The sequence below is a fragment of the Chiloscyllium punctatum genome, chromosome 3 (genome assembly GCF_047496795.1).
Source record: "Chiloscyllium punctatum isolate Juve2018m chromosome 3, sChiPun1.3, whole genome shotgun sequence".
NCBI classification, from domain to species: Eukaryota; Metazoa; Chordata; class Chondrichthyes; order Orectolobiformes; family Hemiscylliidae; genus Chiloscyllium; species Chiloscyllium punctatum.
Window position 1 is genome coordinate 35494716 of NC_092741.1, and position 22284 is coordinate 35516999.

A 22284-nucleotide genomic window follows, 5' to 3' on the forward strand; every position below is an offset into this window, starting at 1 on the left:
AAGGCCATTTAAATAGTCATTGGATAGATGTATGGATGAAAATGGAATAGTGTAGGTTAGATGGGCTTCAGATCAGTCTCACAGGTCAGCGCAACATCGAGGGCTAAAGGGCCTGTACTGCGCTGTAATGTTCTATGTTCTATTGAATCTCTTTCTGTAGTTTCTGATGTGTGTTATGAAAAGCAACTACTTATTTATTTATGTAATGTAAAATCCACTGAGGTGAGGGGGCCAGGGATATGAAAGCTAAATCCAAGCTACATTGCTTAACAAAAGACTAGCTAATACAATGGACTAATTTTGCTTCTTTATGGTTTTGTAATCAGTGTACAGAATAAACAGGCCATAAGCAGCAGTGATCGGAAACTTACTCTTCAGAAATTCTTTCGCCATGGTGCTTAAACAGTAATCCTTCAGACGTGGGCTTAGTGTCTATGTAATAATGTGCACCAGACTCTCAGCAAGCAGAATTGTCAGCTTGCAAAGACTTTAAACTGGACAGCACTCATACATAATGGAACCCTTGTGAATGGGCATATTGTAAGCTTAATAATCAGTCTTATATCTCCAGCAGAAATGTTGTAAAGGCTTTTCACTTTGTAACTAAATGTCACTCTGTTCAGAAGGCAATTTGCTGCTTATTATGAAAGGTTGAGCTTCCAGGAAGCACCTATCGAGATGTATTCTGTCTGCTTGTCAGCTGCTGTTTGTGGAATTGAGTTAGATGACTCATCAGCAAGTGACTTTTTGAGAAACTGCTTAGGATATTACGATATCCTTAATATGAACATTGTTCAGACACCAAATATATGTTTTGTGAAATGACCTTTGCAAACTAGACTTTCAAGGGTATCTAAGTAATATGTGTCTTAATTATTCAAGAGTTGAATAATATTTAATTATTTTGAAATATCTTAAAATTACTCCACAGTCTATTATGCCTGCAAAAACAGTCATTAATATCCTGTGTATAACAGCTGTATGCAACACAATGTTATCAAGTAAGTGAAGTTTTAAGCCAATTTGACTAACTCGACTCAGTGGTGATTAAGTGCAGCTGCTATATCGATTCGTGCACCCGCAGTCCTCACAACAGCTGTACCTTTACACATGCTGCATGTTCAATAGCGGAGAATTATTATATATAACATCACAATGAAGTGCCACAGAAAGTTATGGCATCTGTCTGCCATTGATGTGGATTGTGCCAGGAACTTGGAATTGAGGCCTGTTTTCTGCATGGTGTTACAAGGAATCTCAGTGATGAGTTTGGAATTTCAATGACAATACATGTTTGCATGAAACATTTCCACTTCTGCTGATGTGTGAACACTTGTTAACCAGTAAAGTGTGGTCAAGTAGAAATTTTGAATAAATCAGTTGAATAAATCAGAATAAATAAATAGGTGACACAATTTAATGATATCTGTTGTTTCATAATTTTCAAAATATTTATCAAAACAATTATTGATCATTTTAAAATTTCATTCTTTATTCAGCAACCAGCTCTAATAAACCTTAAACTAACGATAGCAGATAAGAAAATACATTTTAAAATGCAGATTGCTATACATACCGAGAACATGGCATTGTTTCTAAAACACAGTAAATTTTGATCCTCAAAGTGCCATTGAACTACTTGTTGAAATGTAGTTGCTAACTTGTAGCAAAGGTCACAGCTAATATATGCAGAGCAAGATCCCACAAATGGCAGTGAGATAAATTATCATTTTTTTGGTTGAAGGACGACATTCATTAGATCATACCTGGTACAAAAGAAGATGGTTGTGTTGAAATATGTTGGTTATCCCAGGTCTCTGAGTTCCTCAGGGGAATGTTCCAGGCTAATCATCTGCAGCTGCTTCATTAATGAGTTTCCCTCCATCATAAGGTCAGAAGTGGGGATGTTTGCTGATTGTTGCACTACGTTCAGCACTTTCGAGACTCCCAGATACTGTGGCAATCCATGTCCATATGCAATAAGACTTGGACAATATCCAAGCTTGGGCTGACAAGTGGCAAGTAACATTAATGGCATAAAAATGTCAGAAAATTATCATCTCCAACCAATTATCATCTCTAACCATCCCCTCTAGATGTTCAATGGCTTAACCATCTCTGAATTCTTTCCGCTATCAACAACCTGTGCATTACCATTGACTGGAAACACTGAATCTGTCTAGCTATTTAAATACTGTAGCTACAAGAGCAGGTGAGATGCTAAGAATCCTACAGCAAGTAACTCACTTCCTAAAACTGGTCCACCATCTACAAGGCACAAGTCAGGAATGTGATGGAATACTTCCCAATCGCTTGAAAGTGTGCAGCTCCAACAACATTCAAGAGACTTATCACCAGAACAAAGTAAAGCCACCTAATTGACTCCACATCCTCAAACATTCACTCCCACCACCATTGACACTACGATTAGTGTGTACATCTACAAGATACCCTGCAGAAATTTACCAAGTCTCCCTCAACTGCACCTTCCAACTCATGACCACTTCCATCTGGAAGGACAAGGGCAGCAGATACATGGGAACACCAATACCTTCAAATTTTCTCCTGACTTGGAAATATTTTACCATTCCTTTAACGTCGATAGTTCAAAATCCTGAAACTCCATTCCTAACAGCATTGTGGATCTAGCTAAAGCAAATAGACTTCAAAATGTAGCTCACTACCACCTTCTTGAGGGCAACTAGGGATGGGCAATAAATACTGACCAAGCCAGTATCGCTTAGAGCACAGAATAAAGGAGCACATGCTTGCTGTTTGTAATAGTGTTCAGCGTATCTTTGCCAATTGCTTTTTAACTTCATTTTGTTCTTTAATACCTCAGCATAAGTCACCTCCATTGCAATGCAGAAGTCCCTCAGTTGCATTGAAATGTCAGCATTTCTAATTCAATTGACTCCAATTTAATCACTGTACTATACAAGTGAGATACTTTTGTCTGTAGATAAAATAATGTGCGCCATCTTGTGATTGACTCGTTCTGCTTAACTACAGTGGTGGCAGATAAATGTGTATATTAAATTGTTCTGTTTCGGATGATATGTCAGTGGAAAAGGGAGAGAAAGAGATCAAAGGGTTGGAGTAATATTGTTGAGATTTTTATGCAAAAGGAAAGCTCCAACTTCTCAATTGTACCATGGATACAATAAGTATCCATTGTTCAACTTCGCTTCTCTCTCCCTCTACTTACAGCTAAACAGTTTCAGCCAGAGGAAGTGATGGAGGCAGGTACAATTGCAACATTTAAAAGGCATCTGGATGGGTGTATGTATATGAAGGGTTTGGAGGGATATGGCCCAGGTGCTGGCAAGTGGGACTGGATTAGGTTGGGTTCTCTGGTCGGCATGGACGAGTTGAACTGAAGAATATGTTTCTGTGTTGTACATCCGTATGACTCTCTGACTCTAGGTGCTCATTCAATATATTATTCAAGTTAACTTGGCTTTGTGATTTTTGTTTTATTTCTATTGGTACTTTGAATTCTCTCTTACCTGAATTTTAGCCCTTGCATGAGGAGGCTTTGGAGTCCCACTGCACTTTGGTATGCGAAGCAGTTTACTGATTTAGCACTGAATCATGAGACATGCCATCCTTTGGTTGAATTGTTAAAGCTCTGACAGGAAGTGGACAGGACTGGCTTCATAAAATTGAATTCATCCACAACTCTGCTGCCAGTGTCTTCCTTGCACCAAGTTCCTTACACACATCTCCCCCATGCTGCTGACCCATTGGCTCCCAATCAAGGTGCCCATCAATTGTGAGATATTCAGTCTCATTTTCAAGTTCTTGTATTGCTGCATGCCTCTCTATCTCTGCAATCTCCTCCAGTCCTACAACCCTCCAAGGTAGATTAACTTATCAAATTTTGGTCTCTTGGTTTAAATTTCTGCAGCATTCATGGCTCTGTATTCATTTGCCTAGATCCTACACTCTTGAATTTCCTCCTTAAATCTCTCCAGTTTTGTGTCACTCACTTCTTTAAGAGCCTCCTTCATTCTTCTTTGATTGAGCTTTCGACAACTTGCCCTAATATTACCATCTGGAACTTGGTATCTAGTTGTGTTTTATAATACTCCTAAGGAGCATCTGTGATGTTTTATTATGTTATAGGTGCTATACAAATAGAAGTTGTTTTATCTTCGAAGGTAGAAATCAAATGGCCTTCTTTATCTCAAATTACCCATGATGCTCTATCTTTTGCTGTTTTTCAGAATCCATCTTCCTACTTTACATTGTAGATAATTCAAAGATTGGATAATCTTGATAAAATTTCTCAAGAAGCTTTAGAATCTCAATGTATTTCCCACAATGTACAATAATTGTTGTGCCATCTTTGTTTGTCTTTTCTATGTTTCAGGTTATAAAACCACTTAAACTATGTTGCAATCAGACAGCTAATCGAGGTATGATTGATGTTGTGGCAATCAACGTTACATATAATGTACAAGTGGCAGCATATACCAGCACTGGAATTGGACCTTATAGTGATCCAACGTACATATTTGTTGGGAGCAATGGTAATTATTATTTTGTGTTGTGGAATGTGTGAGTGCAATCAGTTAACATTTGTTGAGCAGTTTTAACTGAAAAGCATGCAGTGTAATCAACCAAATACTAAGTAATCTTTTTTATTATTTTACAACTCTGATTCCAAAATTGGATTGTTTGACTGAAAGAGAATAGTTGCAAAATTTAACATGGATCTAATTTTGTTAGGATGAGCGAAGGTCAGAATTTGACTTATCTGGTCCAGCCATTAATACAGCACTTTCATTGCTTCTTCAAAGTGGCATTGGCACCAATCTGGTCTGTTGGAATTATAACTTGTGGCTTCATCCAGATTTCCCCCACTAGTAAAGTCTTGATGCTTTGTGTGACTGTCTTAAAGAAATTATAAGCAGGACTTGACTACCTCCCTACAGGAATCTCCTTATGATTCCCTCAGGTACCTTTTTTCCCTTCCAGTGCAATAGGGCTCCCAATGGCCAAACCTCTTGGAGAATGCAGTATCCCCCATTTGCAACAGGGAGAAAAGGAATGATAAAAATTCAGCTGTGAGGCGTTGAGACTGTTGGATGAAGAGACTCCTGACAGGATAATTTTGCCTGTCAAATAATACAATGACCTGTGTTACTCCACATCAGCTTTACTGAACTTGGAAGCTCTAAGAGGCACCAATGACAAACCATCTTGTTCACATATTTGGCTGTTCAAAGACATCAACCACATCAATGGGACAAGAGATGCTAACTGATGTACAACTCACTGATCCCACTTTGAATTTCCTATGTTCAGAAAATGTCTTGTTGTACTATTGTATTAGGTAGAATAACATGAGTAGTTAGTTCTCTTGGAAAGACTATGTTAAATTCAGAGTTTTTTTCCAAATCAGTGGAGTGATCCTAAATCAAAATTATTGATTATTCCCCCAGTGAGTCTAAAATTGAAGTCTGTGACAACTACAGTCTTTTCTCTTCAGAATAGATATGGCAATCTCTTACATTCTGCTGAGAAAATGAGCTAGACTCCAGATCTTTACAAGATGGAGATTTGCCCTGTGATACCCATTCATTTTCAAACTTAAATGCCACCTTAGCTGGATCTGCTTTTGAACATTGTTCCTTTCTATTATTACAGCAATGTTTGTGCCATGTTTTTCAAAAAGCTATCATGTGTTTCATTGCCTTCCTACTTTCACCCAAAAAGAACCATGTCAGATCTTGTATGTTCAGAAGTAACATTGATTCACCCTGCATTAACCTTTCCTGTTACTTGCACTGTTTGTCATTGCCCTCTTGTAAGGTACTCAAAAGATATTTCTATATATCAGAGCTCATAGACAATGCAGGTTACTTTAGCATTGTAGTCTTCTAGAAGTTGAAGAAAAATCACAACATAGCCCTTTTTAAAATTGCTTTGTTTTATAGTGTATCGGATATGGAAGAGTTCCACCCATTCTGATTTATAACACAGCCACTGAATAAGACGTTGAGCAGTTCAAACAGGCAGCAGTTGGACACTGTGGTCCCTAGATGGAAGCACCTGTGCCTCCTCTATCTCAAGTTAGCACACCTAAGAGATATAATCTACATATAGTTAATGAAATGTAATAATGTACATCTTCTTAAAGTGAAGAGCTTCATCTGCTGAAACATATTAGTGTCAAAAGTTGTGGTGCTGGAAAAGCAAAACCGGTCAGGCAGCATCCAAGGAGCAGGAGAATCGATATTTCCGAGCATAAGTTCTCCTGATGAAGAGCTTATGCTCAAAACGTCGACTCTCCTGCTCCTCAAACGCTGCCTGACCAGTTGTGCTTTTCCAGCACCACACTTCTTGACTCCAATCTCCAGCATCTGTAGCCCTCACTTTCTCCTGAAACATATTAGTGGTCCACCTCCACCACACACTACTGAACTGTCTTTTAGGAAGGCACTAAATTGGTCGCAGATTCCACCCAAACAAGAACCCACTCGTAATTGGCACCCAGGCATCACATCATATTGTAACATGGTGACGACAGTGGCCTTCTCATCACAGTTATAAGTTCTACTTGCTTTATAATTCTACAGAGCTAAAAAGTAGAAGCTGAATACAAATTGTTTATTAATCTGAAGTTAATTTGCCCTTCTATTTGTTTTCTTACAGATCAGATAATACTTTCACCATCCTCAACTACTGCAGGTGCTGATGGCAGTAATGCTGAGAAATCCCTCGTGGTGCTAATTGGAATCATTTGTGTCAGCGGCATAATTATTTCAATTGCATTCATATATGCAGCTGTGAAAAAGTGGATGACGGAGACTAAATTTGGGTCAGTATTCACAACTATTCCATTTTCCTGGAAATTTCTTGTGAAAGAAAACTGGGAAATTGTTAACTACTACGCATATTCCCAGTACCAATAGAGATGGAAGTGGCATCCCAGATGATGTATTCGTTTCGGTAGTTTCTTAGTTACCTTTGTAAGAAATCTCCATTAGCTTGACCACAAGCAAAGGATAAACCATGCGCCTACTTATATTGAAATAATCTTTTTGTTTTAAAATGCTAGTGAGAATCTTTGACTCATGGTAAAATGATAATATTAAAAGTGTGATAATATTAAAAGTGTGAGGCACAGTGGGAAAATGTAGCTGAAAGGCTCATTTGCATCAAAAGATAGTAGAGTTTCAACTTCTCTCAAAGTTCTTAATTATCAAATCTGTTAATCATGATGGCAATCATGGAAATGGAGATAAATTACTGACCTGGAAGTAGATTATAGGAAAAGCCTATGTTCTAACTGAGGTTAAGAAGGGTGCACTGCTCCCTTTTCGAATCCCACTCCATTGGTTATAAAATACTTTAAATGTAAACAGATGGCTGATTTGACCAATTACATAGATCTTGGACTGTGCCAGGTTTAGTATTAAGAACAAGTCAACAAGATTTCTTAAATTATAGAATCCCGACAGTGTGGAAACAGGCCCTTCAGCCCAGCAAGTTCACACCGACCCTCTGAAGAGTATCCCACCCAGACCCATTACCCTACTGTTCTATATTTACCCCTAACGTACACTTCCCTGAACTCTATGGGCAATTTAGCATGGACAGTCACCTAACCTGTGCATCTTTTGGATTGTGGGAGGAAATCAGAACACCCGGAGGAAACCCACGCAGTAGCAGGGAGAATGTGAACACTCCACACAGGCAGTTGCCTGAGGCTGGAATAAAATCTGGGTCCCTATTGCTATGAGGCAGCAGTGCTAACCACTGAGCCACTGTGCGCCCCAAATAATTGGCGTATTTCCAAAAATAAACCTGCCTAAACAAAGATACAAAGATTATTAGTAAATGGATGATGTAAATGTATATCTCTGCCCTCCTACGAAATTAACATGTGCACAGACACCTAAGGAGATACAAAAAAGTGAAAACTTGGCACTGTGCTAATTTTAGAGTACTTTGACCAAGTCATAGTTAAAGTCATGTGAGCAAGGCTAAATAATGGATTGCTCCAAGTGGTGTTCAGATTCCAAAGTTATTCTGTTCACATACAAGGTTGTGGTACTGAGGTATTCCTGGAGCAGTTGTTATTTGGCTGATTTGCTTTTGCTTCAGATGATAGGGTAGATTACTAAGAAAATCCATTTTAGGAACTCTCTCCCAAGTGGTAAAGATGACTTTCAGTGGGTTTTCAACTGTCATATATTGCTGAGATGAGTTACAAAGAAAGAGAGATGGAACACTGAGCTGTAGCTCCTTTATCAGGTTAAATTCTCTCTCACTTAATTCATAAGTGGAAATGGCAATCCCTCTCTCAAATTAGGCCTCACTCGGGAAGTTCTTCAAAATGTAAGATTTTATCCAGGTTCCCTGCTCCTTGCAACTTCTGTTGCTGTTATATCCAATAACTTTTCCTTTGCAATGTGTCCTTTATTTAAAAGCTGAAAATATATTTGTGTGGATCCTTTTAGTCATTTTTGAAAATAAGTAACATTTGGATCACATCTCTTTGTAACACATGGCAGAGCGGGATTGGTTTCGGATGCGCTGTGAGCCAACGTAGGTATGATGGACCATGTGGTTTCCTCCTGAGCTGTAAAGCTTTGTGGTATTTATAAGTATTGGACAATTATTGGCTTCTCTCCCTTTTGTTATTTTCCAAAAGAGAAATTAGCAGGGTGTTGCTCACATATTTCTTTAAACAAAACGATAAGCTTTTGGTATAATTTAAATAATAAAAGCTGTAGAAAACTTGAGACAATGAAAATATAATCAGAAGTCAACATTTAGCCTTGCACAAGGGAAGACGATTTTTAAAATCCTTCGCCGTTACAGTATAATGGATATGTACCAGAGGCCATAGAAAGTCGTCTCCTCTTTAGAAATTTAAGTACCCTTTTAAAACATCAGTAGATGTTACTGCCTGCCAATCAAATCCAATGCTGCCATTTGTGAGGTTTCATTCCTCTGGCCTTTTAACTGTTGTGGGAACTTTGAAAAATATCATTTGATGAAAAATTTAATTTTGCACATTAGTTGTTTTGACATTGAATTTCAGTTTAATTTATCCTCACTGTTGTTCAGCCCCTCTTGTGTTTCTATTCTAATTCTTCAATCTGAATGGTTAGAGGAATGTACTTGCCTCAGATCCTAGATACCCAGTTCCCTTGCTGAATCAATGCTTGCAGTCACTTTGTGGATGAAACCATTTTGAAGCACAAGTGCTGAGGGGCAAAGCTAATTTACAGCAAATGCTGTTCACTGCTATGTTACAGTAAAATTTGGCCATTTGTTTACTTCTGCTTTCAGCAGAATGGCATGTTCAGGATTTCCTTCTATTTTGTCATGCTGTTACGCCTTTTAATTTTCCCATTGCCAAGAATTTTAGGAATTTCTACTGAATAAACCGAACAAATTTGGCTTCAGTTTCAAAGGAACAGATTAACCCTTGGACTGCTAACATCTCCAGGGAATGCCCTGCCTCTCTTGATAGACTCGTAGTGAAATGTTAAAATTACAGCAACAGGTTTATAGTCTATTACTTGAATGCTAACTGTAAACTGCCAAAATAAATAATGGAATGTAGGAACAGGATTAGGTGATTCAGTCCCTTGAGGCCGTTTCATTATTCATTGCTGATCTGTATCACAACTTGGTTTTTGTAACCCTTATCACCAGAGAAGTGTTACTTAACCACCATCACCACCAACTCCCCCCACCCTCCCCACAAACTCTAAGCCTCCACAGCTTTATATAGGAGAGAGTTGAGCTTTCCATTATCCTTGTGTGAAAGGGCCTCTGAACATCAACCCTTCCTGTCACATCCTACCAGTGAAAGTAGTTTCTTTTTCTAGAGTTGTGGATGCTGCACTGTTGAATGTATTCAAGACTGTCAGAATCTAATGGAGGTAGGTAAGAAATTGGCTTTGAGGAAAGGATAGTAACCACAACTTATTCAGAACTTTAGTGAACCCGATGGGGTTTACCCAAGTTTTATATTCATTACTAGACTCTTAATTCTAGATTTCACTGCCCCATCCACTATCTGCCTTGGCAGGATTTGATCCTAGATTTCCCTTGGGTTTCTGGATGCATAGTCATGTGATAATACCACTAGGCCATCACATCCCTTCTGCTTCTGATGTATTCAACAACCCTATCAAATCCATTTCTCAATTTCAGAAAAATTCACTACTCCTCATTCTTCCTCATTGGATGTTTTCTTTCATTAAGGTTTAATTGCCTTTGTGTACTCTTACTAAAGAACTGATTAGTTATAGTTACATCTGTTAGTAACATTGTCAATTTATCCACTTAAATTAGCTATTTATTTGCAAAATATGCAGAGTCAGGAATTTAAATTAAAGAGTTGGACATTAGCCTGCAATGTACAATTTTTGAAGCAGGCTCAAGCTGAAATGGCCTACTCTCGTTCCTCATTATATGTTGACAGTGAATCAACAATCAGTGTTCCTTTCTGATTGATTGTGTTATTTGTGAGTTTATTGTGCTTGATTGCACCACCATCACATTCTTGATGGGAATCTGGCTGAGGGATGATGTAATCTTTCCTTTAAATGAAACGTCCCCGTTTTGCTTTACCTTGACCTGCTCAGATTAACTTGGGAATGCTGTGGCTAGTATAATCAATTCACTTTGTCTATGTTCTAACTTGTTTGGGACTTCCTATTCCTCTGAACATCTCAATAGTTTCATTCCTTTCATATAAAATTCGCATTCTCCACCACCCGCCAAATGCCATGAAAAGTTTCTTAGCAAGGTCTCTTTACTGTTTACCTCGCTTGATTACTGCACTGAGTCAGTTTGCATATCGCTGATGCCTTCAATTTCTACCTCGATTCATCATGCTCTCTCTTCTCTCCATTCATTGCCTTCTTAGCCTCAGTTTACCATTCCCTTGATATAAACTCCTGTATTAACATTTACATTGTCGTCTCACATAGCCTCACTATTCCTGTCATCAATCACAGAAGAGACCATATCTGATCATTTCCTGATACCTTTTTACATCCAAATTCTCACTTGCCCATGGATCTCATTCCTAGTTCACTTACAACTGCATCTTCAAAACCTCAACTGTTCAACTTTTGGCTCTCCATTCAGCATAACATTTCTGCAGCAACAGATCTGCTCCATCACACTCTAACTTCACTGTCAATGCCCTAATCTACTAAGAAACCATTACTTCTCACCCTGACCATTCTCACCAATGTATTCCTTATGTTTAAAGGGTGCAGGCTTGCATGATAAATGACTGCTTTAGTTGCTCAATGCCAAATCTTGCTGCACCACTAAAAGTACAATAGATGCTGATCCCATCAACTATTCCTGTTCACTATTTTAGTGTCATCCTGAAATGCAAAGATAACCCTAAGCTTCACTTCAGCATGCCAAATCATTATTTTTTAAGCCTTACATCCTCATTTCCAACAAGAAGTGTGAAGCGATATAAGATGTAAGAGCAGAAATATGTAATTCACCCCATCAAATCTGCTGTGCCATTCAATTAAATCACAGCTGATCTGATAATCCCGAACCCCACTTTCCTAGAATAGGATTTGAGGTGTGAAGAGTCCACAGCAATCTGTTGTAATATCAGCTAGCAAGTTTCATAAGATACCCCTTAACCACTCAGCGAGGTCAGTCTGTGATAGGTTGAGAGATAGAGAATATCAGAGCATAAGAACTAAGGGCAAGAATAGGTAAATCAGCTCCTTGAGTCTGCTCTATTGTTTGATATGATCATGGCTAATCTCATCTCAGCCTTAACTCCCATTTCCTGCCCATTTATCTATGACCTTTCAACCCATTACTAATTAAAGATGTGTCCAGAATCCCAACAGTGTCGGCCCAGCAAGTCCACAGTAACCCTCAGAAGAGTATCCCACCCACACCCGTTCCCCTTTCACTCTACCTTTGCCCCTAACTAATGCACATAACCTACACATCCCTGAACACTGTGGACAATTTAGCATGGCCAATTCACCTAACCTGCACATCTTTGGATTGTGGGAGGAAAGCCACGCAGACAGGGGGAGAATGTGCAAACTCCACACAGACAGTCACCTGAGCTGGAATCGAACCTGGTTCCCTGGCGCTGTAAGCCACCTTGCTGCCCTTTTTTTGCTATTTCCTCCTTAAATCCACTGTACACTAGGATAGAGAATTCCACAGATTCACGACCCTTTGAGAGAAGTAATTTCTCCTCTTCTGTTTTACGTCTGCTGACAGTTATCCTGGAGAGCAGAGAGATGGCAGCAGCCTAATGGTGTTGGGAACTCATAGTGAGATTGAAGATTGTGAAATTTTAAACAAGGCTGGAAGATTAGCTGAGCTTTGATAAGAGGGAGGAATCTCTCACATAATCCTCATCATGAAAGTCAGTTCAGCAGTTAGAAATGGAAAAAGCAAATAAACCATCAGGAGGAGGGAATAGCTTTGGACTGGTTCCTGGACAATGTTGCTTTTAGTTTGTTACAGTAAATGTCTTAAAATTTGCAATTTTGTTATGCAATCTGTCCAGGCAAAAAACAAGGACTGCAGATGCTGGAAACCAGATTCTAGATTAGAGTGGTGCTGGAAAAGCGCAGCAGGACAGGCAGCATTCAAGGAGCAGGAAAATCGACGCTTCGGGCAAAAGTCCTTCATCAGGAATACAGGCAGAGTGTCTGAAAGGTGGAGAGATAAATGGGAGGAGGGTGGGGGGTGGGGAGAAAGTAGCATAGAGTACAATAGGTGAATGGGGGTGGGGATGAAGGTGATAGGTCAGAGAGGAGGGTGGAGTGGGTAGGTGGAAAGGAAGTTCTGTCTGGACATGCAATCTGTCCAGTCAATCGCTGGAAATTCAGATATCATTTTTAACAGTTGTTAGTTTCTACAAAGATAATATCACAATCCATAATCTTCTCCAACCCTCCTGTCTCTTCTCTAATTCAGGCCTCTTGAAAATCCCTCGTTTTAATTTGTCCTGCACTGACAGCCATCCCTCAAGCAACTTTGGTCCAAAATTTCTAAAATTCCTTCACTGAACGTCTTCAGTCTTCTCTGTCTCTTACCTCCTTGAAGATGCTTTGTGAATTCTACCTCTTTATAATACAATTAAACCTTAAATATGTCATTTTCCTTAATGTGAAATCTGCAATAACTATCCAACTAACTCCAAACGACCTATCTGACTTTTATTGTTCTGCAAAATCAAATTTTAAACATTACACTTGATCATTTCCTTTTTCCACTTTGCTTGCACTTACTGTTTGAGAGATATGGATAAGTTATTTTCAATCAACTTCAAAGCCCAAGGTTGTGTCAAACTGTATCTCGGTCAGAGCTACTGACCCCACAAAACAACACCAGCTGAAAATATTAGTGCAAAACTCTGGCAGCCCAAAATTCTTTCCAGTTTGTTCACGCCATGCTTGGAACAAGAATGACACAATGCGAGTATCAGCCAAGCTGAATTCTGAGAAACGAGATTTAAAACGTTGGTGTTTTGGCAGATCTATTAAACCCCCAAGGATAGATGGGTAAATGTATTTGAGAGTGGCCTGAACAATTTGCTATTACTCAGCATCATTGAGAAAGCAGGGTTTTCAACATATTGAGAATTTTCTGAGGCACAAAATATTGATTGAAATGTTATGTTCTCAGGTATCATGTCATGCTGATCACTTTATTGATGGGCTTCATCAATGGTTTTGAGTGAGTTTTGCCTCTTTGTCCCAGCTGCTCTTTCCCCCACCACCGCCTCGGAGCTGACTTTGAGCCAGGCTGATGTTTGTTTTCGCGGTGTCATTTTTATTCCTGTCAGATGATACGGAGGCATTGACACAGTTGTTTAAGCTGAAACTGAGCCAGGGATTTTTAGTTCATTCCTTTGTGACTGGACACAATTTAGGATCAGTAACTTTAGCCAACAAGCAAGTTACGTTTTTAGTCAGACACCATTGTAACTTAATTTCCAGGGTGTGTACGTTGTTATGTTGCATTTCCCCTGGTTCTCCACAGTTGAAGAACTATTGAAATGGTTGACAAATCTAGCAGCAAAAAGATATCACATGGTAGGTTATTTTGAATAAGTACCTCTACTTTTTAGCCCATGCAATATTTCATCCCTTAAAGCTATGAAATAAAGTAGTCTTCACACTTGAAATACTATTCATTTTAATAGGTAAATTGTAAAACGTACTCAGTACTTTCTCTCCTCAAGCGTGAACTGAGGTGCTTTTGGTTATGTAAGATATACAGACATATATTCAGATTACTACCTAATGTAAATCATCAGAATAGGATAAATGGACACAGATACAAGTTGTTAAAAAACAAGCTTAAGACAGATTTCATAGTGCAATGGTAATATCCTTAACTCTGAGCCAGGAGGCCTGGGTTCAAGTCCTCTCTGCTCTAGAGGTGTGTCATAACACATCAAAGCAGGTTAATCTGAAGACACATTTCTCACCCCTTCCGACTCCAATTTGATTTAGCCTCCTCTCTCCCTCTCCCGACCTGTCTCCCACCTTTGATGGTCTGTGTTGCCCTTAACAGACTTTGCATGTAAATTAATCAATTAGAAACCATTGGAAACATGGGTGATTTAGTGTAGTTAATAATAGATGAAGTGTACCACAGTTAATTTGGCAATGGGAGAAAGAGTCATTTTTGTGAAATAGCACTTCTGAACATAAAAAAGAAAACAAAAGACAAATTTTTGGGGAATCTTGTGGCACAATGTGCCAGGTGACCCAGGTGCAGGTCCCACATTCTTCAGAGATGGTTCATAATGTATTTGATCAGGTTGATTATTAAAAGTTATGACAGATTTCGGGAAACTCTTCTTTGGACTCTAATTATTTAAGAAAATGATGGGTTAATAGTTTGGGATTTCAAAGTTGATGCATTTATCAGATTGATGAGCTATGTTGGGTTAAATAGCCTTCAACTCCATTTTCTGCTCTTTTTGGGTATTTACTTGAACTGACAATTTGCTTGGAGGCTGTTTCTTCTGCTGAGAATTTGGCAAAAGATCAGTGAACACTCTGGTGTATCCACCTAGTTAGAGTTCCTATAAATCAGGATTCCCTGATGAGTTTCTCAGCTATTTTAGTTATCACGCTACACAGTCCTTTTATTAAGTTTAACAATTATTCACAGTACAGATTTATGATAACTTGGGATTCTGAATACAAGTGTTTTCAATTGTGTGAAATACAATAAATGTTTTCAGGAAACCAATATCAAAAGGACCAGTGTAGTTTGGCATTAGGCTATGTTTCTCGGTCCACTTAGAGTCAATAGACATCACTGGTGAACTTTCAGAATGGGACATTAAAGAAAAATTTCCTTTTCAAATCAACCCTCTAACTTGTCTTCAGCTAGACTTGATTACTTAGAAAGGCCTATGAAGATAATTATTTGGTTCAAATCAGGGGACACATTTTTTTCTCCCCAAGGACTCCTCTTCAGGGCTGCTTTTTGACTGTCAGGGTCTACTTTCTGGTTTTCAGGAACACCTTTTTAATTCTCACTGGCTCCTTTATTGGGTGATGCCGTTGAATAGGGACATCAACTTCTGGACTTGTATTGGCCTTTAGGGTATTTGGACTCTCACAGAATTAGAATAATTCCCCAATACCTTCAATAATTATCAACCCCTTTAATGATAAAGTCATAACACACCAGGAAAGTATTAATTTCCTAGATAACAGTATAAGAGCAAAATCTACACAAAAACTGTTACCACATACATCGAGTGGGGAAGTCACAGTTAGTATGTTTTCTTTGCAACAAAAACAGAAATTGCTGGAAAAACTCAGCAGGTCTGGCAGCATCTGTGGTGAGAAATCACAGTTAAAGTTTCAGGTCCAGTGACCCTTCTTCAGAACTGATTTTCTTTGCGTATGCGCAAAGCTGGAATATTTTAAAAAGGTAGTTACCAACCATTTTCTGCATCTCAGCTCGCAACCACAGATTTAAATTTAACAATTAAGGTATTGATTACAATAGCACATGGCAGTTTTATAACTCCTGAACAAACACAGTCTTAAGTTTGTTATTCATTTGCAAGTAGCTCATTTGCAAGTAGCAATACTCATCTGCAAGTAGCTCATTACCTCATGATTTCAAGTTTTCCAAGCTCCTAATTAACTGAGCGTTCCTTTGTTGACAGGTTTGAAATTGATCCCTCTTTGGAGCCTCCTGCCCTTGCAGCTTTCCTGTCTCTCCCAACATCCTTTCAACTTTGCTGTTTTCACTTCCCTAACTTCCAGATTTTGCACCACTGTATATCCCACATCCCCCGTCCTCCAGGTTTGGCAGATCCATCCTCCATCCTCCATCCTCCATCCTTGGCAGATCCTTCACATCTTCCTTCAGCAACTCCTTTAAGACTGGCATTTATTCATCTCACTAATAAGCCAATCCGCAGCAAGCATGGGGGACAACCAGACTATGTTTGGAGGACCAACTCCTTGCCATTTCTTTCTGTCTAATGATAGGCACGTGAGGGGTGACATTTTCCTGATTGGTTGGCCCCATGAGTGAATTTTTCCAGGCAATTTGATTATTTTGGAGACAAATGCCCCCACCATCCCTGTATATTTGAATGTTGGTTCAATTGCACTTGAACACATTGATTTAAAGGAGGACAGAATCCAGGGAATTCTATATATGTTTTAGAGCACCAAGCAGCTGTAAACAATGAGTGGTCTTTTATAGGATTTGGAATAACCTTCAGTGCTGATGGGAAAATTCCCTGCTTGTTGCGTGGCAGAACCATTACCAATGATGGAAAATCCTTATCTCTGCAAATAACTTCCCAAATGGAATTTTATTGTTTGAAGTGGAGAAAGTTACAAGATTGTGGTGTGGGATTAATTGGGCAGGTCTTTGAGGGATCCAGCCTCAGCATGATGGCCTTTCCAGACCTAACTTTGTATAGCTTTCTAGCCTGAAACATTCATAATTTGAACTACCTTTACTTCCTCTGTAAATGATGCTGAGATAAAAGAGGTGTACCATTGCCAGAAGCAGCTAATAACTGGCAGAATTACCTCTTCTTTGCAGCCAGGAAAGATTGAGCTAGCTGGAGAAGTAATACTTTTGAAATTTTTCTTACTTTTATAGTCGTTTTCTGGTGGGAGTTGAAGGAAATAAAATTTGGGTGTGAACTTTGCTGCTAACTAGCTGATTTGCTGACAATATTGCATCAGTTCAAGAATACCTTATTGTCTTGGAACGACAATAGAACAGCAAAATAGAATAATGGAAAGTGAGGTGGTGCTCTCAGTTACCCAAAGGTCACCTGAGTTTCCCAATCTCGGTCATGCCCTTGTGTAGGGCATGTTCGCACTCATGAGGGGAAATTGTGTATTTTCTCATGATAGTTTGAGGCTTGGGCAAGCTCCCACATTCTATCAATTGATGTAACTGAGAAACTTAGGAAATGGATGAAAATAGCTCATTTTCTTTTCAGAAATATTTTCAGTTTTACAAACTCTTTTATAAACATGTTAAGACTAGAGCTAAATTAACTAAATAATGTTAATGTGTTGTTTTGCTCATTAACTAGATCACCTTATTTATTTGTTAAATGTAGGAATGCATTTGGTGATGGAGAACTCTCTGAACCAACAGTCCAGTACAGAGCGAGAAAAACCTATATACGGAGAGCGGTTGAGGTTACACGTAAGATCCATCTTTCACTGTTCATTTCTTGTTTGAAGTGAAAAAGGTGTAATAAGAGAAATGATTGTCTGTGAAGACTTTACACACACACTGACACGTCCACACATTCTGTCAGCTTTACACAGGAATTAACACATTCAAAATAAGTAGATTAAAATCTATGTAACAATAGCACAAGTGAAAGTATGGTGCAAACTTGTAAAATATTCAGTTTTGATCTTGGAGGTAGTACCAAAATTCTGTAACAGTCAAGTATTATTGGCAGAAAACAGGCTGCAGTTAACAGTACAAAGATGCCTGTAAGAAATGACAGTGTTGAGTTGCTTGTCTCCAGAGCCCTGACTGTTTTATGCTTTTCTAATAGCTTAAGGGTCTTTATAATTTAGGGATAATTTTATCATCATCTGGGTTCTGTAATAATCTAACTCACTTCCCAGGAGATTTACAAAATCAGACACTCCATTCAATTTTACAATGCAGTTGACAATTGGCATTTGGTCCTATCCCAACAGGTTTCTGTCAATAATATTAGATTGAAATTAGCCACGTCAATTTGACAGTGGAAATTGATAGTCTATAGTCAGCAGCTTTCAACACATAGTTCAGTGTGTTTAAACAATTCACTGGCTTAAAACTGTCAACAAAACATAACTTGGGTTTTCTACAAAATCAAAATGTAAGTTATTTTGATTTATTTTCTAATTTTCTCCCCTTGCTCCCAAATGTAAGATGTTATGGCAGCAACATTCCAGTTTTTAAGGCTTGGTGGCTCGGTTTCAAAAGTGTGAGCCTAGGAAGTGACTATTAGACTGTGTGTTGGTATTCCAGATGCTGCTGTTCGCTTTGTCCCCACTATCACATGGACTTGATAATCGTGTGACTATTCTAGCTCTGTCTGGTGGATTTTCTTTTCCATCTTCTCGTATCATCCAGCTGAGATAGGAACATATGAATCAGAAGCAGTAGTGGACAATTAGCCCCTTGAGCTTGCTCTGTCATTCAATAAAATCATGGTAGATCTGATTACTTCACATTCTCACCCTCCCTGGGTTACCTTGCAACCCTTGCTTATCATAGCAACATAAGAGATAGGTTGTGGTGCAGGTCATTCAGCCCTTCAATCCTGCCCTACCACTCAACAAGATCCTAGCTGAGCTTTCCCAGGCCTCAACCTCTCCCATGTGCCATCAACCCCCTGAGTTTTGAAAAGTCTATCCACATTCACTTTAAATACTTCTGGTGATCTAGCCTCCACTACTCTCTGAGGCAAAGAATTCAGACATTCACCTATCATCTGGGAGAAGAAATTCTTCCGCACCTCTGTTTCCATTTTCTGTAACTATGTTCCTTGGTTCAAGATTCAAGTTGAATGTTCCGTCTCCCTCAGTTTTTATTGCCCACAGTCACTGCCCTTCTCATGGCAGGTCCACTCCTGTTTATGAAGCTGCAGACCCCACACCCTCTCACCTGGTTCAGAAACATAGGCTCATCCTCTCTTTTGGCCGGTCTGCTTAACACGGATCCTGATTGTTGCACATTCAAGAATCGAACTGTCTCTGCCTTAAAGAAAATTCAAGTCCTATGCTTCCACTGCCTCTGAGTTAGAATTACAAAGACTGACAGCCTACTGTGAGAAAATCATCCTCTTTATATTTGTCTTAGATTGGTGACCCATTATTTTGAAACAGCTATCCCTAGTTCTAGATTCTCCCACAAGATGAAAAATCCTTTACACATGCACACTAATTGTAGCTAATCCAATTGTCATGTCCCTCTGTTTGTACCTGTTGAGGGTGACCCTGAAGCAGTGAATTCCTGGTCTTTTCATTTAAACATTCCTTCAGCTGGGAGTGCAGTGATTTCTTTGAAACGGTTCATATTAAAATCTGAAAGCAAAGCAGTACAGTACAAAAATGACACTGTTGGAATTTCTGAAATGGATTTTGGTGCCGTGATTTTGATGACTATCAAACAGAATAGGAGAAACATATCACCAACACAGACCTCTTTCAGTGCTGTGAAGTACTGTGATTCAATTAACTGATTTTAATTTTCCATGATTTCTTCTCACAGTAGATAGCTTGGGAATCCGTGCAGAATTGAAAGAGAAGCTGCAGGATGTAATGACTGACAGGAAGCTATTGACTCTGGGTAAAGTTCTGGGAGAAGGTAAGGAATTGAACTGATGTTTGCAAACCCAGGCTTTCCATAAAAACTGTTAAAATGAGAGCAGAATACTATGCTATGAGCTGTTTGTCTGCCATCCAGGGTTCCAGGCATTGCTTGCATATTTGACTTCTATCTTCCCGCCACCATTCTTCTGCTTTGTGGCAGAAATCATCAGCTTCATGGCATATACATCTGCATTAATCCGTTCTGTGTAATTGTTGTCATATCTATATCAACCATGGTTTCTTTTCTTATACACCTGTGATTTTATTGTAATATTTTTATTCCACTTTGCTTCAAATAATTAAGCTGATAGGATAGAAATTAGTTTTAAACAACTTATAGAGTCATGGAGTCAAACATCATGGAAACAGACCCTTCAGTCTAACTCATCCATGTCTGTATTAGTTCAATTTGTCAGTACTTGACCCATATCTCTCTAAACCCTTCTTATTCATGTACCCATCCAGATGTCTTTTCCATGTTGTAATTGTACCTACCTCCACCACTTCCTCTGGCAGCCCGTTCCATACATGCACCACCCTCTGTGTGAAAAAGTTGTCCCCTAGGTCCTTTTTAAATCTTTCCCCTCTCACCTTAATCCTCTGCCATCTAGTTTTGGACTTCCCCATCCTGAGGAAAAGACCTTGGCTATTCGCCCTATCCATTTCTCTGATGATTTTATAAACTTCTTTAAGGTCACCCCTCAGCTACTGACACTCCAGGGGAAATAACCCACTCTATTCACCCTCTCCCTGTAAGTCAAACCCTCCAATTACATCAATATCCTTGTAAATTTTTTCTGTACTGTATCAAGTTCTTTTTTATTCATTTACAAGATGAGGGCATTTATTGCCCAGGAGGCAGTTATGAGTCCATCACACTGGTGTGGGTTTGGAGTCATAATTTCCTTCCGTATTAATGAACCAGATGGGTTTTCCTGACAATCAGCAGTGGATTCATGGTCATCATTAGACTGCTAATTTTTTTATTGAATTCAAATTCCGCCAACTGCCATGGTGGGATTTGAACCCAGGTTCGCCAGAGTCTCTGGATTAACAGTCTGGTGATATTACCGTTAGGCCATCACCTTCCCTTTAGCAACATATTTTCTTTAGAAAGGCTGCCAGAATTAAACACAATATTTCAAAAGTGACCTCTCCATTGTCCTGTACAGCCGCAACATGACGTCCCAACTCCAATACTCAATGTTCTGACCAATGAAGGCAAGCAAGCCAAATTATTTCTTCACCACCCTTTCTACCTGCAGCTCCATTTTCAAGGGACTATGCAACTGCACTCTGAGGTCTCTTTCTTCGGCAGCACTTCCCAGGTCCTTACTGTTAACTGTACAAGGCCTGTCCTGGTTTGCCTTACCAAAAGACAACACCTCACATTTATCTAATTTACATTCCATCTGACACTTCTGGCCCATTGGCCCATCTGAACAAGGTACTCTGAGGTAATCTTCTTCGCTATCTACTACACGTACTTATTTTGCTGTCATCAGCACATTTACTCATCATGCCTCCTATATTCACCTCCAAATCATTTATATAAATGAAGAAAAGCAATGGACCCAGCTCCAATCCTTATGGCACACTGCTGGTCACAGGCTTCCAATCCAAAAAGCAACCCTGTACCACCACTCTCTGTCTCCTACCCTCGAGCCAATTTCGTATCCAATTGGCTAGCTACCTGGCTCCCATGAGATCTAACCTTACTAAGCAGTCTACCATGCAGAAGTTTGTCGAACAGACATCTCAATCTGGCTGAGTCCCATTTGCCAGCATTTGGCCCATATTCCCCTAAACCCTTCCTATTCATATACCCATCCAGATGCCTTTTAAATGTTTTAATTGTACCAGTCTCCACCACTTCCTTTGGCAGGTCTCATAACTTGTTGAAAGATTAGCTGAAATAAGAAAATTCAGTAGAAACTTCCTCCTCCCTTTTACTGGCAAACCAAGTTGATTTATTTTATCTTTTAAAATACATATAAACCTAATCACAAATACTGGAATTAATTAGAAAAGTGTTATAAGGATGAACATTGCAAGATTATAACTCATTGATGAAATATATCTCATTTCCAAGAATCATGCAGAATGAGACCATTCAACCCATCAGTGATCATGATGGATTATATGTGTGGAAGTATGGTTATATGGTTGAATTAGTTTGACTATTCTGGATGTATACAGAAATCTCCTAATTTTGAAGCCATACAGGATAGGCTAAGGAACATATGAATTGTACCACCTGTGACGTGTCAGTCTATCAAAATGAAGAATCACAGTACACTTCTGTCCCTAGAATTGGTTTTCTTTTTATTCATGGGATGTGATATGGCTGACTGGGCCAGCGTTTATTGCCACAACAAATGCTGTGGACCTGACTGACTTACAAGCC

At 39.1% G+C, this 22284-nt stretch overlaps 1 protein-coding gene across 1 annotated transcript in view; it reads left to right on the plus strand.

The window, feature by feature from the left end:
* The window catches only part of mertka (c-mer proto-oncogene tyrosine kinase a), a 112434-nt gene that overhangs the window by 71677 nt on the left and 18473 nt on the right, over window positions 1–22284 (plus strand). Inside the window, exons 9-12 of the mRNA XM_072551409.1 lie at window positions 4376–4535; window positions 6664–6829; window positions 17615–17703; window positions 19777–19872. Of these exons, the coding sequence (XP_072407510.1) occupies window positions 4376–4535; window positions 6664–6829; window positions 17615–17703; window positions 19777–19872 (511 nt within the window). The remainder of the gene's footprint in view (window positions 1–4375; window positions 4536–6663; window positions 6830–17614; window positions 17704–19776; window positions 19873–22284) is intronic.